This window comes from Monodon monoceros, unplaced genomic scaffold, assembly GCF_005190385.1.
Source record: "Monodon monoceros isolate NGI ecotype Baffin Bay Population unplaced genomic scaffold, NGI_Narwhal_1 Super_Scaffold_3, whole genome shotgun sequence".
Lineage (NCBI taxonomy): Eukaryota > Metazoa > Chordata > Mammalia > Artiodactyla > Monodontidae > Monodon > Monodon monoceros.
In genome coordinates, this window is record NW_021703780.1 from 1319233 (window position 1) to 1335668 (window position 16436).

Consider the following 16436-nt stretch of genomic DNA (forward strand, 5'->3'; position numbering starts at 1 on the left):
AACTTCCCAGCCGAGCTGTAACAGTTTTTGCCTGGTCATCAAAGAAACACGTGGTCTCGCATCATCCTGATAGAAGATTATGCGTTTTCTGCTGACTAATTCTGGATGCTTTTCATGGAGTGCTGCCAGTTGGTCTAACCGGGAGCAGTACCTGTTGGAATTAATCGTTTGGTTTTCTGGAAGGAGCTCATAATAGAGGACTCCCTTCCAATCCCACTACACACACATTACCTTCTTTGGATGAAGACCGGCCTTTGGTGTGGTAGGTGGTGCTTCATTTCACTTGCCCCATGATTTCTTCCGTTCCACATTATTGTACAGTATCCACTTTTCATCGCCCATCACAATTTGTTTTAAAAACTGAACGTTTTCATTACGTTTAAGTAGAGACTCGCATGCAGAAATGCGGTCAAGAAGGTTTTTTTCGCTTAACTTATGTGGAACCCAGACATCAAAGCAATCCACATAACCAAGCTGGTGCAAATGATTTTCCAACACTTGATTTGGATATTTTGAGTATGTCGGCTATCTCCTGCGTGGTGTAACACTGATTGTTCTCAATTAATGTCTCCATTTGATCACTATCAACTTCAACTGGTCTACCCAACTGTGGAGCACTGTCCAGGGAGAAATCTCCAGCACGGAACTTCGCAAACCACTTTAGACATGTTCTATCAGTCACAGCACCTTCTCCATACGCTGCACAAATCTTTTTTTGCATTTTGGTTGTTTTTATCTTTCTTGAAATAATAAAGCATAATATGCTGAAAATGTTGCTTTTCTTCTTCCATCTTCAATATTAAAATGGTTACACAAAAATTCACCAATTTAGATAAGTCTTTTTTTTAAATGCACGCTGATATGACAGGTGTCACATACAATCTAACAAAATTGTTTCAAATGAAGTTAAACACAACTAAGTGCTACTAGAGCATCTTACGGAAAAAACCGAACGAACCTTATGGCCAACCCAATATTTAGCTATAGGACAGTTTGTATTTAAACATAAATACTTCTGAAAAATAAGCCAAATAAATCAAAACAAATTTTTATTAAAATTAAATCCTTTAAAATATAATTACAGGGACCTCCCTGGTGGTGCAGTGGTTAAGAATCCAACTGCCAATGCAGAGGACATGGGTTCAAGCCCTGGTCCGGGAAGATCCCACATGCCGCAGAGCAACTAAGCCCGTGTGCCACAACTACTGAGCCTGTGCTCTAGAGCCTGCGAACCACAACTACTGAGCCCATGTGCTGCAACTACTGAAGCCCGCACCCCTAGAGCCCGTGCTCTGCAGCAAGAGAAGCCACCACAATGAGAAGTATTTGCACCACAATGAAGAGCAGCCCCTGCTCGCCACAACTAGAGAAAGCCCATGTGCAGCACTGAAGACCCAACGCAGCCAAAAATAATAATAAGATTTAAAAATATACATATATAATTATAAGACTTATTAAAAATAAATTCCCCTAATTTCAAGCATGATTTAATTTACAAAAATTTGGAAGTAAGCACTGCTGTTCCAAACACACACTTGTATAGCTTTGTATTAACTTAAGAAAGAACTTTGAACTTTGGAGGAAAAGAAGAGTTTCAACTTGTCAAAAATTCCCCAACTGAGATTGTACACTAATATGTATAAAATGGATAACTATGGATAACTAATAAGAACCTGCTGTATAAAAAAATAAATAAAATTCAAAAAAAATCCCCAACTGTCAGAGGAAGGCTGTGGACAAGCACACAAATTCAAGGACATGAAGAAATGTTACAGGGGGTGGTTGCTCCTCAACAACCTGAGCCCCACTACTTTGTAAATGTGAGCAAGTCAGACCGTTTTATTCCACTGTACCTGTCTACTAAGGTAAGGCAGAACTGTTGGGGCCAGGATTGTGCTCTGCTGAAAAACTACATTTTTTCCAGCCTCCGCTGCAGACAGGGGTAGGCACGTGGATAAATTATGGCCAATTAGATGTAAGCAGAGTTGTCAGTTGTGGCTCCTGGGAAAATGCTGGACTTCCCTGCTGACAGGAATAAGGCTGTGGTGGCTGGAACTGCAGTGGCCATCCCGTGTCATGAGGCCATCCTGAGAGAGGAGCCACACTAAGGGTCACAAAGCAGGAGTCGGAGGAGCCCTGGACACTGCCCGTACTACATGACAAAGCTGCCACACCAGTTCCAACCTCTTTAGTGGGGGAGAAAAAGGAAATGCCCTCTTCTTTAAGCCACTGAATGTTTTAACCTTGCCTGACACCCACATACAGGTTGCTGTGGGATCCATGGGACAGACTCAAAAACACGAGAACTCACAAACTCTAACACTAACACAATTTTCAAGGGGATTCTGAAAATCTCAAAGCCCCATCTGAAAAGATGATTATTCCAGAGCGAACAGACCATGGTTTTAACTGCCCACCTGACCCCTGCATGCGTCTGGAGAAGTTCGCTGTTGCCTGTTTTGCCTTAGGGCCGAGCAACAGCACTGGTTTCCTATCGTGCTTTTCTGAAAAATTCAAATTGCTGGGTAACTTAGAATTACATTAAAAAATGTAACACAACAAAAAATAGTTAAGAGTCACAGGATGAAGAAAGATCACTCTAAAGGCGGATCCACTGTTTTTACTCATTTTTAAATACCTGTGGTTAGTGTTAAGCAAAAATGACTCTGAGAAAGAAAACTTTAAGAAGTTTGCTTCTGCATTTCCAGAAACGTTTTAGAGTTGCAATAGAGAGCATATGCTCATTATCAAAATAAATCAATTATTTTGAATATAACAGACACTAATGATTAATCACCAAAAAGAATTTAAACTTACTAGGGACGTCAGGCCTTCACTGTCGACAACCCAGTCTTCCTTTTCAGCCAATCTCTTTACTTCTACAGGGAACACAAGTACACGAGCGCGTCTTATTATAATTATCTCACTGAACTTCAGAGAGATAAAAATGCATAAAGGTTATGGTTTTTAATTGTTTTATATAAGTTTGTAAAAAATCAGTGAAAGTAGGGAGAGAATATAATTCTGGTAGACTCAAGGATTTAAATGTGTATCACTCACTGGATTTTTCTAATACAACATTAATGTAAATAAAATTGTCTACTGTGTAGCCCAATCTGGAGAATGCTGGGCTAGGTTCAGTGACAGCTTCAGACAACAACTTAGTAGTTATTCAGCACTCCTGATAATATTAAACAGGTACAATACAAGACACACGGCATTTCCCCCTAAGATTTCTGATGACCAAAGTGGACTCTCTCTCAGTCCTGTATGCTCCCGATGATGATAATGTGATACCCACGGAGGGAAGAACACGACCAGTGCACACCTGAGGGCTCAGCCCCGACCTGGGCCAGGGGCTGGTTCTGTGCAGACACAGCCTTCCTACAACAAAGTCCTTGGGACAGATACCAACGGCTTGTGCCTTTCACAACAATATTCTTGATTGTTTTTGAAAATGTTTAATAACCCAAAAGGCTGCTTTGTAAAGATAACCTTCATTGTTTATGACTATATGCAGAAATCCTGAAAACTCTATAAAAGTATAAAGAAAATGAACACCTATAACTTCTGCGGCAAAGAGAAACTGTTAACAGTCTTTCTTCTGATTTTATGCTGACATTTCTAAATTAAAAATTTTAAATATACATATATATATTTTCAAAATTGGGATCATACTTTTATACACATTTTATATTCGACTTTTTCCACTTAGCATTTTCCATAAGGATGTTCTTATATCCTTAAATATTTTTCAAGTATACCCATCTTAATTTATATATGGTCTGGCATCTCAAAGTAAATAGATTTGAAAAGTTTCAAAAAAGGAAAAAAGTTATATTGAGCAGCTAAAGACAGTCTGAAATACTCAGATTTCTATAAGAGCATCTTTCATGTTTTTAAGGATTTGGAAGCTGGAAAGAGGTGGCATGTGCAAATAACTGTTGTCTAGCCAATGTCATCAGTTTTTCTCAACATACCTTCCGCTGTGTGCTGCAGTGTGACCACCACACAACGCACTCGAAGGTCCAAGACGAGGTCCTGGATCGTCTGTAACAGGTCATTAGGAATCTCAAGGGCAGTCAAGGATTCATAAGTAAGCCTGTAGAACAAACACAGCAAAACAAATGTCAGCAGAGCAGGATCTGGAAGCAATTCCAGACATCATTTTGGCCATCCCACAACGATTCACAATGGTGCTTATAAGCTACAGCGTTATGTTGAAAACATGGGGAAAGTAAGCCCATTCACAGGGATAATATCACAGTGACACTGAACTAAACAATGAAAAAGGTGACATTCTCATCAGACAAAAGCACCAGCAAGGTTTAAGAGCTTAGTTATCAGGTGACACACGGGGAACAGTGGGCACAAAAGGAGACAGTAAAATTCTGTGTTGAGTGTATTAAAAATCATATCCCACACTGAGTGTGTGGTGTTTCCCCCTTTTCTGGAGAACGCGCCCACATTTACCTCAGAGTCTGGATGGCGTGAGCGAGCCCCTGCCCAGAGAGCTCGGCCTTCACTTCCCAGCCTCTGCACTGCCGCCCTCCGCCCTCCGTGACGCTGAGCGGGAGCAGGGCCCCCCGGAGCAGCTTCACCAGACAGTGCATTACTTCCTGGATCATTTTCTAGACAATGATGAACAAGCAAAACTACATTAAAAGGCATCAACTTGATTAAATCAACTGGAAGAGTCGGCCTGCACAAGACAAGTGTCTTCAATGTACATCAAGGTCTCTAGTCACTTTGCTTGAGAAAACCCTACCCCAAGAAAGAGTCTACATACCTATCCTTAACTCACCTTAAAATCATTTTGTCTTTGCCTTACATTCTTTGATCTTTCAATGTGGCCTGACTTCTCAGCAGTCTTAAAAATTAAAAAAAAAAAAATTAGTTGTCTTTAGAAATAATTTATAAAAAAAAAGAAATGCTTTAGCAGTTGTATATAAAGAAAGCATGAAATATAGTTATAACTTGATTAAAAGGAATGTATAAGAAGTAATCTAAGTTTCTGATTAAAGGATGACTAATTAGAAAACCCTTCTTATTCCAACAAGAAGCTATTCATCTTCCTAAAACCTTTAAGTACAATTCTCATAAATAAACCTAAGTATTAAACTGAAACTTCCTGTAGGTGAATTTCACATGCTGTTTTCATCCACAGTTTTCTACAGTTAAGCCTACGGGCATTCAGTCCACGATGCCGCTCCAGCACCACTTCCCGGGCAGTGGGTGCAGAAACGAGAGGAGCAGAAGCTCTGGACAAGTGTCCGGACGCCTTTGGACACCCCGCTCCGCTCCTCCCGATAGTTTTCGTGAACATGAGCATTAGCACTGACATTTATTTTTAAAAACTTACACATCACTGCTCTTCTTCCAGGGGCCTCACGATCTCATTTAGGAGGGAACGTATTCTAGAATTGGTTGTTATCTGTTCACTGATAGCCATGTTTTCCTCTGATTTCTTTCTCCTTAATGTGTAGAAGACCACTTTACACTGATTAAATGAGAAATCTGTTCCACTGGATTTCAGTTAACTTTTTATTACCAAATTTTCTAACAACTAAATATTATTATACAGAATGTCCTAGCAGGGCAAACTTAGGGAACTTTCCAAAGGAAGAAGTAATCACAAAATGGTACAATGTAAAAGAAAATTCAGATACTTCACCAACATAATGTAAAAGTTACCCTTTAAAGGTAAAATACTGGTGTATTTGGTTAGAGAACTTTTTACTTAGGAACAACTGCATTATAAATAATTATGATATTGATGCCAAGGTAATTTTAAAATACTTCAAGGTATGCTATTTCTATTTAAGGTATAAGCTAGAGAAACAGTGTGGAGAGTTGGTCTACAGGATCAACACCATTGACGGGAAGGAGTAAGACAAGGATAAGGATTGCTGACGTCTTCAACAAAGTATCAGACACCCTGACAGAAGAGGCCAGCACACACAGACACACACACCTCTTCCGGAGCTAATTTACACTTATCGTGCAGCTTTTATCATTTTTTTCTTTGTAGAGATGCGCTTTTAAAAGAATTTAAGTTTAGTTTTTAAAAAAACTAAACCCCAAATTCACAATAATAATTCAATAAGCAAATTTCTAAGTTCATTGGCCAACAACCATCAAAATTCTTTGTATATCAGGATTTACAGAAATTGATTCTTTTTAGGACAAATGCGAAGTAACTGAAGCGTTTTAGAGCTGCAGTGAGGCGTGACCAGAGGGGCTCATGTCGGAGTTTGACCAGCTACAAAGACAAGAGACACAGGGCGAGGTGTGGGGAAAGGGGTGGAGTCCCCTGCCCTCTGCAGGTGGGACACTCTCCCCAACCTCCACGTGTCCTTTGGGGGTTTTATGGAGGCTTCATTAAGTAGACACGATTGATCAGATCACTGGCCACTGGTCACTGAACTCAGCCTCCAGCCCTTCTCCCAGAGGTCTGGGGGTGGGACTGAAAGCTCCTACCCTCTAAACACAGGGTTGGTCCTCCAGACAACTAGCCCCCATCCTCAGGTGGGAGACACTCATTATCACAACAAAAGGCATCTTTTACCACTCCTCACTTAGGAAGTCACAATATCAAGGGTGAGCAAGATCAAATATATATTTCTTATTATCAATCTAAAGATCACCGTTCCAAATTTACATCTCCAGCCCAAATCTTTCCTCTGAGGTCCAAATTTGAATTTCACGTTGCCTACTTGGTGTCCGCAGAAGGCCTGGGCAGAACAAGGTGAAACGGTGGTGCTTCTGGGTCTGGAGTTTGCTGGCCTCCAGCTGGGAACTGCAGGGTCTCCAGAGTGCTGATTGCGGACTTTGGGGCTTGCTACCCTCCACAGTCACACGAGCCAACTCCTTAGAGTAAAGCTCATTCTCTTTATATACACGGTTGGAAACAGAGCCAACACCCTATTGGTTGTTTTTCTGAGCCCTGGCTCACTGTGCTGTGGAGGACGGATGGGAAGGGCCTCTGGAAGAAGGTGTCATCTGTCCCCGGGAAGGGTCAAGCCCACACAAACCTGCAAGTGTCCCGTCAGATGGGGTCTTTTCTGGTTTTATCTGCCATAGCACCTAACGCTGAATTTTTTATACAATAGGCTTGCTCAATGGGAAGATTATTTCACAGTCCTTTCTTTGTTCTGTGAAATATTTTTGAATCAAAAGAGTGAAAATCAATTGTTTGAAAAACATCATACCAAAATTTAGGTTAAACTTTGCCAGAACAATTCTGCCCACCAAACAGGTGCTAATGCACGCGTGATGACACCTACTGGACAGAATAACTATTTAAACATCAAGGGCCTGTCTCCAAACACAAAAGAAGTGGAGAGGGTAGGGGAACTACCTGTAAGGCATACCTCTTGCAATTGTTAAAAAAATCGTTACTTATTGTTTTAATCTGATGAAGAGTTGAACATCTCCAACATGCTGAATTATGTACACTTTGCCCTACTTTTAAAAGAAAATTTAATTTTGGAACAGAAAGGACATTTTAATTTACATACTATGAGTTATGCAATTTTTTAAAATGCTGATTCCTAAAGTTTAAAAATTATTTGGATACTTTAAAAGTTTTCACCTCAAAATACACTACATTTAAAATATATCTAAAGGTAAAATCTTAACCTACTATTAACCATTTTGCTAGCTAAAAACCTTAACTCTTTCCTGCACACACAGACCAAAACTACTTTGTGGTAAGACCAACGGCTAGATCGCACTGTTTTGATTCACATATGTTACCTCACATGGTCTTGACTGGTCTGAAGAACTATTTGTTAAACTGTTGGAAACTCCATCTAAATCTTTTAACAGATGAACTCGAAATAAAACAAAACAGTTTTACAACAAGAAAAAATAAGAAATTCCAAGTAAATTGTGTTTAAATATTAGAGAGCTTTCTTGTATGAGACTGAAACCCTGGAACTCTTCCCAATATTAATTTAATTAAGTCTCTGGATCTCACTCATGACATGATTGGCACCCTTTCCTAACTCCTCCATTCCTTCCACTGTCCTCTGGTGTCTTTCTGGCTTTTCAATAGAGGGTCACTTAGTTTAAAAACATGCCCAAATCTGTACAGTGAATTACACTTAATAATTATTACCATAAACTTTTAAGAAAAGTTTATGAGTATAAACTGTTGGAAATTCCACAGGCACACCCAACTCAGCACAACTGATCACAGTGGTTTTCCAGCGCTGTGACTCCTGAGCTCATTTACTCCTCATCTGCAACCAAACACCTCATTCAGACGTTTACACAACTAGGCGTAACCTGTGAGAAGGAGAATACCGTCCCTTTCCACTAAATCATCTCAGATCAAAACACCCTAAAAAGATGCAAGATGAGGCAACTACTGTCCATGCATGGGGGCCACCTCCAGACGCCGCTCCAGTTGGAAGGAAAACACTCGGCTGGAAACAAAACTAGGTTTCCAGACGTTTCCTGGGTTCTGCTCCCTCACATGTGAGAACCCGCCTTGGCAACATTCAGCACGTCTCTGTTCTACATCAGTCCCACACTTCTCACCACTACTAAGCTTTGTTCATGAAACACCTACTGTGTGCCAGGCCAATGACACTTCAAATACTGGAATAAATATTTACTCCAAATAATAAGAGCAAATTCTTTTTTATCTCCCCGACACTATTATAAGCACTTCACTTAATATTAACTCATCTAATTCCCAAACCATCCCCCTGGAAGTAGGCTGAGAAGTAACGGTATCTGCCCAAGGTCACAGCCAGTAAGCGACACACACTGGGTGTTCTACTCTAACCCTGGCGCTCTGCAAGAGACGCTGTGAACACAGCTGTCCAGGCACTGGCGTGGAAGCACCTCCCCTTTCCAGTCTCACAAGAGCTCTGCTTTAGAGGCAGCAGGTAAGAGGAGGAGGGTACAACACGGCAGGAGGGGGTGGCTGTCCCCCACTGCAGCAAAAGGCAAGAAACCCAAACCTTCCCCACCACAGAGGCCGCCACTCTCATCCAGCTGCCACGAACAAAAATGCGGGCTGATCGGGCACGTCTGAAAGCACAACGCTGAGAAAACTCTTTTCAGGACACCTAAAGGCACTCTCTTCTTCAGGCAGCAATGAAGGCCAGCCAAACTCTACACATATTTTATGGAAGACTGACTTTCTCTGTACAGTGAACTTTTCAACAGAGCTTTTGTACAATAACCAGGTAATACAAAATGGACATGAAAGAGTTGTGAGGTATGTTATTTATTGCTATAATATTTGAATGTGTCAGTAACTGACACACTGCTGAAATTAACGTAAGAAAAAAATACAGGGATAACTCATGCTTAAGAGATAGGTTTTTCTGCATGAAGGAGTCTGTTTTTTTGCATGCACTATTGTTTTTCTGTTTTTCATGTACTAAGTAAATTTTATGGTTTAGATAACTAACCTTTCATTTAAACAAACATCTAGGGATCTACCACGTTAAAAGGAAAAGAGATAGTGGCAAACTTCTTTAATAGCAGCATGAGCATGCATCCATGGTCAAAGGAGACTGGATGGATCCTGGAGAACCAAGACACCCACCACCTTCTGTCAAACTGCAGAGGTGTCCTTGGTGTAAAAGAGCAAAAGCAGTTTTGTGCTGGCAAGTGCACTAGCCCCAGGAAGACCCCGCCTCTCCCAGCTTCCCCAGGGCTGTGAAGAGTCTCCCCGGAGATACGAAACCAGAGCTGTCTTCTCCTGAGCCACCAGAGCTCCAGGCAAAGGGCCTCAGAGTCTATATTCTGGGACCTGGAGGCCTGTCATGGGCACTTGACGTGAGACAACTGAGTGACGAGTCCGAATCTGTGTGCTACGCAAAAAAGTCAAGAGTCGTTACTTTACGCTCGTAATTTCTGTGCTCCAATTATACATGATTAGGACACGAAGTACACGTGCAACTTGTGAGAGTGTAAAGCCTTAAACAACTTCTCCAGGCTGATCACATAGGGGCCAGAAAACAGGATCTTTAAGTTCTTTCCAACTAGGAAGTTCCCTCTCACTTGAGACCCATGTGCAAGATGCAAACATTTGATCCTTGTTGTATCACCTGTTCATCATCAATTGCACGACAGTTTCATCCACCACATGGCCTGACTGGCATTATACTCAATTCAGATTCTTTTATTCTTTAAGCCACTGTTTCCCTGAGCACTCACCCCTGCGTTCTGAGAGAGACCCTCACTATTCTCCTTTACAATCAAGGACAGTGACTCCCGGAAGAGTTGAGTAACTTGTTCAAGGCCATACAGCTATTAAGTGTTAGGGCTTTACAGCATTTTCTACTAATCTTAAAACATCTGACAATACTTAGAGGCTTTGGGCTTCTGAGGCTTTAAAAAAGTCACTTCAAAATCTAAAATTTTTAAGACTAGAAATCCACGACTTAGCTACAACTATAGTCAAATCTGTACACATACCTCACTGAAAAGGCTTCCGTTAACATATGAAATCCAGAGTTTCCAGAAGTTGGGCAGCTGACTTAAAACAAGCTTGGTCAATTTTTCAACAAATGCCACCCGGTGGGGAGTTTGGTATCTCCATGCTAAAGAGGAAAAGAATAAAATACTATTAATATCCTTTGGAATCAAGACTAAAAATGCGTTTGAACATACTGCTGCTCCCCCACCTAAAAGCGTGCCCCATGCTGTCCCACTTGGGCTGCAGAGCTTTAATCTGCTGATAGACCAGTATTTCCTTTTCCCACCAACTACCAACGCCTGTGGCAGCACAGTGAGCAGAGGGGCCTGCTTGCTCAGCGGGTCTGGTGGGGCAAGTGGGGAGCGGAGGCAGGACAGGAGACCTTCACAGAGGAGGGGCTTCGGCTTTCCAACCCTGTTGTCTTCAGGTTGTAACTCCATGGTGGAAACTCAGTAAGGAATCAAATTATCATAAAGGGACATATTCAAGCACAGTCATGTAATTAAAAACTCCTCCCATAACAAATACATTTAACAGAAAGTAAAAACACTGAAGCCTCTTGGATAACACATCATTTAACGCAGTTATTGTAGAAAGTGGGAAACAAGGTCTGACAGATTTCTTGTGGGAAGAATAAGTTCGAGGGAATAAAGGTGAAAGTATTAGGTCTGCGAGCACCAACCATTTCCCAATCCCCCCACCCTTTATCACCTACAGACCAACTCAACATGGACTGACACGAGCTGCTTTCCAACGGTGGCAGTAGCAGACCTGGCGTGGCCACAGCTCCGGTATCACAGGCGAAGGACAAGGCAGGAGACAGGACAAGATCTAAAACCTGAAGCTTTAGAAGACCCACCTCATAAGGATGCAAGCAGACTCTTACACGGGATAGTCCCCAAAATTAATTTCGAAAGACTAATTTTTTGAAAATTAGTTTCAAAAGATCCATGCTCCTGCAGCCGAACTGATCTCCGGTTTGCATCCCCTGGTGGGAGAGCTCATCGGGCTCCCGAGCTCACAGATCCTCGGCCAGGTCTGCGGGGAACACGTGAAAGTGACCCAAGCTGACGAGTCCCCCTTGGTCTGAAGTTGAGACACCCAGGTGGCTCTGTGTGCGCACACGTCCTGCACACACACCACCTGCTCCCAAGAGCAGTCGGCACAGAGGATGCCTCCACCCCAAGGGAAAGAGGGAACACTGCCTTCTCACCACTTAAAAAGAAATCTTTTTAAAAACCACAAAATAAACAAATAGGAAGTAAACTCAGCTTCTCTCTTGCTGAATCCACTAATTAGTAAGTATTCTGGGCTTCCCTGGTGGCGCAGTGGTTAAGAATCTGCCTGCCAGTGCAGGGCACACAGGTTTGAGCCCTGGTCTGGGAAGATCCCACATGCCGCGGAGCAACTAAGCCCATGCACCACAGCTACTGACCCTGCGCTCTAGAGCCTGTGAGCCACAACTGCTGAGCCCGCGAGCCACAGCTACTGAAGCCCATGAGCCTAGAACCCATGCTCCGCAACAAGAGAAGCCACTGCAATGAGAAGCCCATGCACCGCAACAAAGAGTAGCCCCCGCTCGCCACAACTAGAGAAAGCTGGCATGCAGCAATGAAGACCCAAGGCAGACAAAAACAAATAAATAAATGTATATAAAAAAAGAAAAAAAATTAACAAGTATTCTATGTGAAACGATTTTATGATGGGACAAGTATCTGGACAAGTATAAATAAAAACAAACCAATTCCAAAAGGCTTCCAAAAAGATTCTGGATTCCATTGGCTGAATCTTTCTATAGCAGATAAACTGATAAAATGATTTTGTCTGAATTCCCCTTGGGATGGAGCGTCCCCGCCAGAGGCGCACACTGGCTGCAGGGCCGTGTTACCGAGGGGCTGGCACTCAGGCACCAGGGCTCTCGGAAAGCACACGGGCTCCTGCAGCCTCCTGCCCGGTGACAGGGAACAATTCTGAGGGTCATGTGTTTTTGCTCTTTTTATCACCAGCAGATTCTTTACACCCACGTGTGTATGTGTGTACTGAGAGCCCTTTCCCCTTGTTCCTTCTAAGCCTACTACATCCAAATTCTGATCGTTATAACTAAAAAATGATTTTGGATTTTCTTTTCTTATTGATAAATTCCCACATGCTCTATCACTGAAAGAATAACTTTAAGAGTTATCTCCTAAGACTGATGAAAAGAACTAAGGGAATATGGCAGGAGTATCTAATTTGTCTCAACAGAAGTCATAACGTAGGCTTTTTTTGATCACAAGATCAAGAATGAGCTTCCTCAACTTTATTCACAGCTATTGTTTACTGCAAGCAATCCCTCATAATGTTCCAATTCCAAGTAATAACTCTGGAGAAATTAAAGCTGACTTACTTTGCTTTCACTTCTAGCCATGCTGGAGTAACAAGGGCTGGATTTAACTTCTGGTCGTGAACAACTAGAAAACTGTGGGGCGGGGGTGGGGGTGGGGGTGGGGGAATATCTAAACAAGCATTTCATAGGCAGCACAAGACTGTGATCCCTAAGGGAAGGGGAAGGGAACAGGTGGGGAGCCCACAACTGCTCTGGATTTCTGCCTGCCATTTCTAGACAAGAGAGGTCAAGGGAGGAGGAACTGAAGCAAAGCTCAGTGGGCTTTCGGAGTTGGAAAGATGGAGTTCAGGGCAGCGGGGGTGAGTGGATGATACATGGAAGAGTTCTGGAAAGGAGGGAGGAACTACGTGGGAAAAAAGCTCCCAGAATCCACATAAGAGTCTTCCTAAGTCATGCTCATGTCCAGTGAACTTCACAGCCAGGCAAAGAGCAGCCAGGGAGTAGTAAGGCCAAGGGTTCCCAGGAATCACACGGGGTGGGGGGTGGGGGAGCAGTCCTCCTGAGTGACCCCAGGCCATTCAGGAGTGGCCTCAAGTCTCCCTAGAAGGCAGGCTACTGCTCCAGCAACTAACCACAGGCCTTGGATGAATCAAACTTATTTGCAAGTAACGGGTAAAACAAAGTCGCACACTCTTTAAAGGAAGAGAACAAAACCCAGACACTCAACACTGAACATTCCCAGTGTCTGAGAAACAATGAAACACGATTAACCAGGCTAAAAGGGGAAGGAGAATCAGAACCAGAAACCAGGGAGAAAACTAGTCAAGAGTAACAGAGCCACAAATGACAGAGAGAGAATTAACCTATAAGGACAATGTTCAAGTAAAGGAAAACGTGAAATAATGAAGAAAGAAAGGGAAGATATTTAAAAGAACCAAATGGAACTTCTAGAGATGAAAACGTACATGAAACTTTTGGCTTAGACGCTGAAGATAAAAGATCAGAGAAGTTGAAGGCATAACAATTAACTCTACAGTGGAGCACAGAGTGGAGAAACTGGGGTGGGGAACAGATCCTCAGTGATCTACGGGATAATCCATTGGCTTAACATACATGCAGTTGGGATTCCAGAAAAGGAAGCAGAGCAGAAAGATATCTGACAAAATGGTAGCCAAAAATTTTGCAAATTTGATGGAAATTTCCAGAATTTGATAAAATTGATGCAAGAAGCTTGACAAACCCCAGGCAGGGTCAATTTGAACTGTTCAAGATGATGTAATTCATTACAGTCAGTCTCAAGTATAATTTCTAACTGTTTTAAGCCTGTTAGCATGTCAACGAGTGGTAGTGAATCACATAAGGGCAAGGAAGGGGTGTGGAAAGGGTTTTCACAGATCATGTGTCATCCTACTCATTAAAGAAAGGAAGTATTTTTTTGAAACTCAGGTGGGTTGCACTTCAGGGTCAGGCCCTGGCTATATCTGCTTAGAGGGCTACACGGTACCACAATGTACAGAATCAAACAGTTCTGCTCTTTCCGGTGTTTATTCTAGAGTTTGGTGGGCTGGGTGGAGAATGGAACAGGACAAGAAGCAGCCACACTGACAGTTATGGAATCCCTTCATTTAGTGCAAATGTATCATTTGATTTTAGTGCTTATGATGGACATTCATTCATATTATTAATAGAACTTTAGAAAAAAAATCTCTACTCCAGTACTTAGAAGAATAATATGAAATACTTTGAAATAATCTTTAGAGGTATTTGAACTTAATAAGAAGTAAGGTATTTCTATTACCTTATGTGCATTTCTTTTATCTATTATTGAGGTTGTAAGTAACCACTGACTAACAGCATCTAATTGGTACACAAATGCATTATAACCAACATGTTTTGTATCTCATATAGGTAAACAAACAAAAGATAAATGTCAACCTCAGGAAGAAATGTAACACAGTTACAATTTGAGATGCCTTAGCATAGAAAAAATGATTAGCAACTAATTTATGGGTAATAAACAAACAACTCTTTTCAAACCAAATTTTAAAATTCATTAAAAAGGTGTCTACTATTTTTCTGTACTGACTACAGAGATTCACTTTCGTTGCAACCTTCATCCTAAAGACGTTCTCAGATAATTTTTTCTGTGGCATATCTTTAAAAATTCAACCACAGAAATGTGTTGAATAACACTGACCTGTGCCCAATGAAATGACTTACTAAAAAATCAAATGGCATTTCTTTAATGTACAATGTAAAATTCATTTTAATTATCTAAATTTAATTACTGGGTAGTTGCTTAAGTAGAAGGGATGATGGCTGGTAATACCCAGCAGCAGTAACACAGGTAATTATGGAATTTTCCAAGAGAAAAATGCTGGCTATTACACGAGTACAAATTTAAAAGATACAAGTGGGAGGGAGACACTCACCATCATCTCGACCAGGCTGAAAGCTGCTACCCCTCTTCAGAGACGCCGTCTGGCCTAGATGACCCGGCACGGAGGCACGCACGTCGCCGTCCAGGTCCAGCGTGGCGCTGTGAAGGCCCGGTGGCCCTGGAAGAGAGAAGCAGCGTTTCCATGGACTCATAGAGCTTACTAAGTGATTTAATGGACCTCTTCTCTGAGAGATTTCTTGCTCAACCGTTCCATTCTTTTTTTTAAAGAAGACATCTACTAAAGTAAAACCAGAAATATTTTCTCTAAATAGCTTTTAAAAGTCACTCCCACCATACAGATTTGGAGGATTAAATCTATTACTCTGGCTTAATACAGACATGTAACTTACATATCATTTCAGAATGAATGTTCAGCAAAACGGAGGGGAGGGGGTTCCATAAACATAAAAATCAGGATGAAAAATTCTTTTTTGAAAAGCAACTTGGCACTTGGAAAGGAAGGTACAGGGTTTAATGGAGCAGACTTAACAGCATAAATCTTTGACTTCCCCCTTAAAATTTAAATCTCCAAATACCACAACTTCTTTCTTTGCAATGTGGGATGTGATTTCTTATTTCTATTCCCACTGCCAGCCACCTAGTTGGGACCCTTTTCACCCCACACTGTTAATATTCTAGAAGCCTAACACTTCACTAGAGAATGTCAAGACATTCTCTTTATTGTCCTGGATTAATACCACCAAAATACTGCTATCTTGATTCTCTTCTCAGAAGTCTTCCAGAAAACCCTCAGAATTCCAACCCAAATTATCTAAGAACCAGGAAACACTTTTTCTAAGATGGTTCTCCAGAGTCACCAGGAATGGAATCCCGTGTTGCTAATCCTGTTAGTGAGAGGCTGGCATTATGGGTAGAATTCGCCTTGTCAGCCTGCAGAGGTGCTATAACCAGCACTCCGAGCTCTGCGGCTGAGCATTCAAAGACCTCCAAAACAAGCTGAATTCAATAAACATTTACAGGGTGCTTACGGTGCAGAGGACACTATGAAAATGCATCTTTCATTTTCCTGCCTCACTTCCTACCCTTTTCATCATCCTCCCCATCCTGTTAATAATAAACACAAGTCGCCTCCTGCTGTCCCAGCTCAAAGTGCTGCCTACTTTCCCTGCCCTCCGAATGAACACCGTCTCATTGACTCAACATTCTGCCTTCTGCTGTTCATTAACAGTTCCAATCAGAACTTCTCGGGGATAAGGATCAATATT

General features: G+C 41.8%; 1 protein-coding gene across 5 annotated transcripts in view; it reads right to left on the reverse strand.

The window, feature by feature from the left end:
* The window catches only part of EXOC2 (exocyst complex component 2), a 155960-nt gene that overhangs the window by 54985 nt on the left and 84539 nt on the right, over nt 1-16436 (reverse strand). For all 5 annotated transcript variants that reach the window (XM_029244250.1, XM_029244252.1, XM_029244251.1 and 2 more), the window contains 6 exons: nt 15203-15328; nt 10444-10568; nt 4805-4870; nt 4474-4631; nt 3981-4102; nt 2818-2879 (listed from right to left, as the gene is read on the reverse strand). In XM_029244250.1, coding sequence (XP_029100083.1) covers nt 2818-2879; nt 3981-4102; nt 4474-4631; nt 4805-4870; nt 10444-10568; nt 15203-15328 — 659 coding nt within the window. The remainder of the gene's footprint in view (nt 1-2817; nt 2880-3980; nt 4103-4473; nt 4632-4804; nt 4871-10443; nt 10569-15202; nt 15329-16436) is intronic.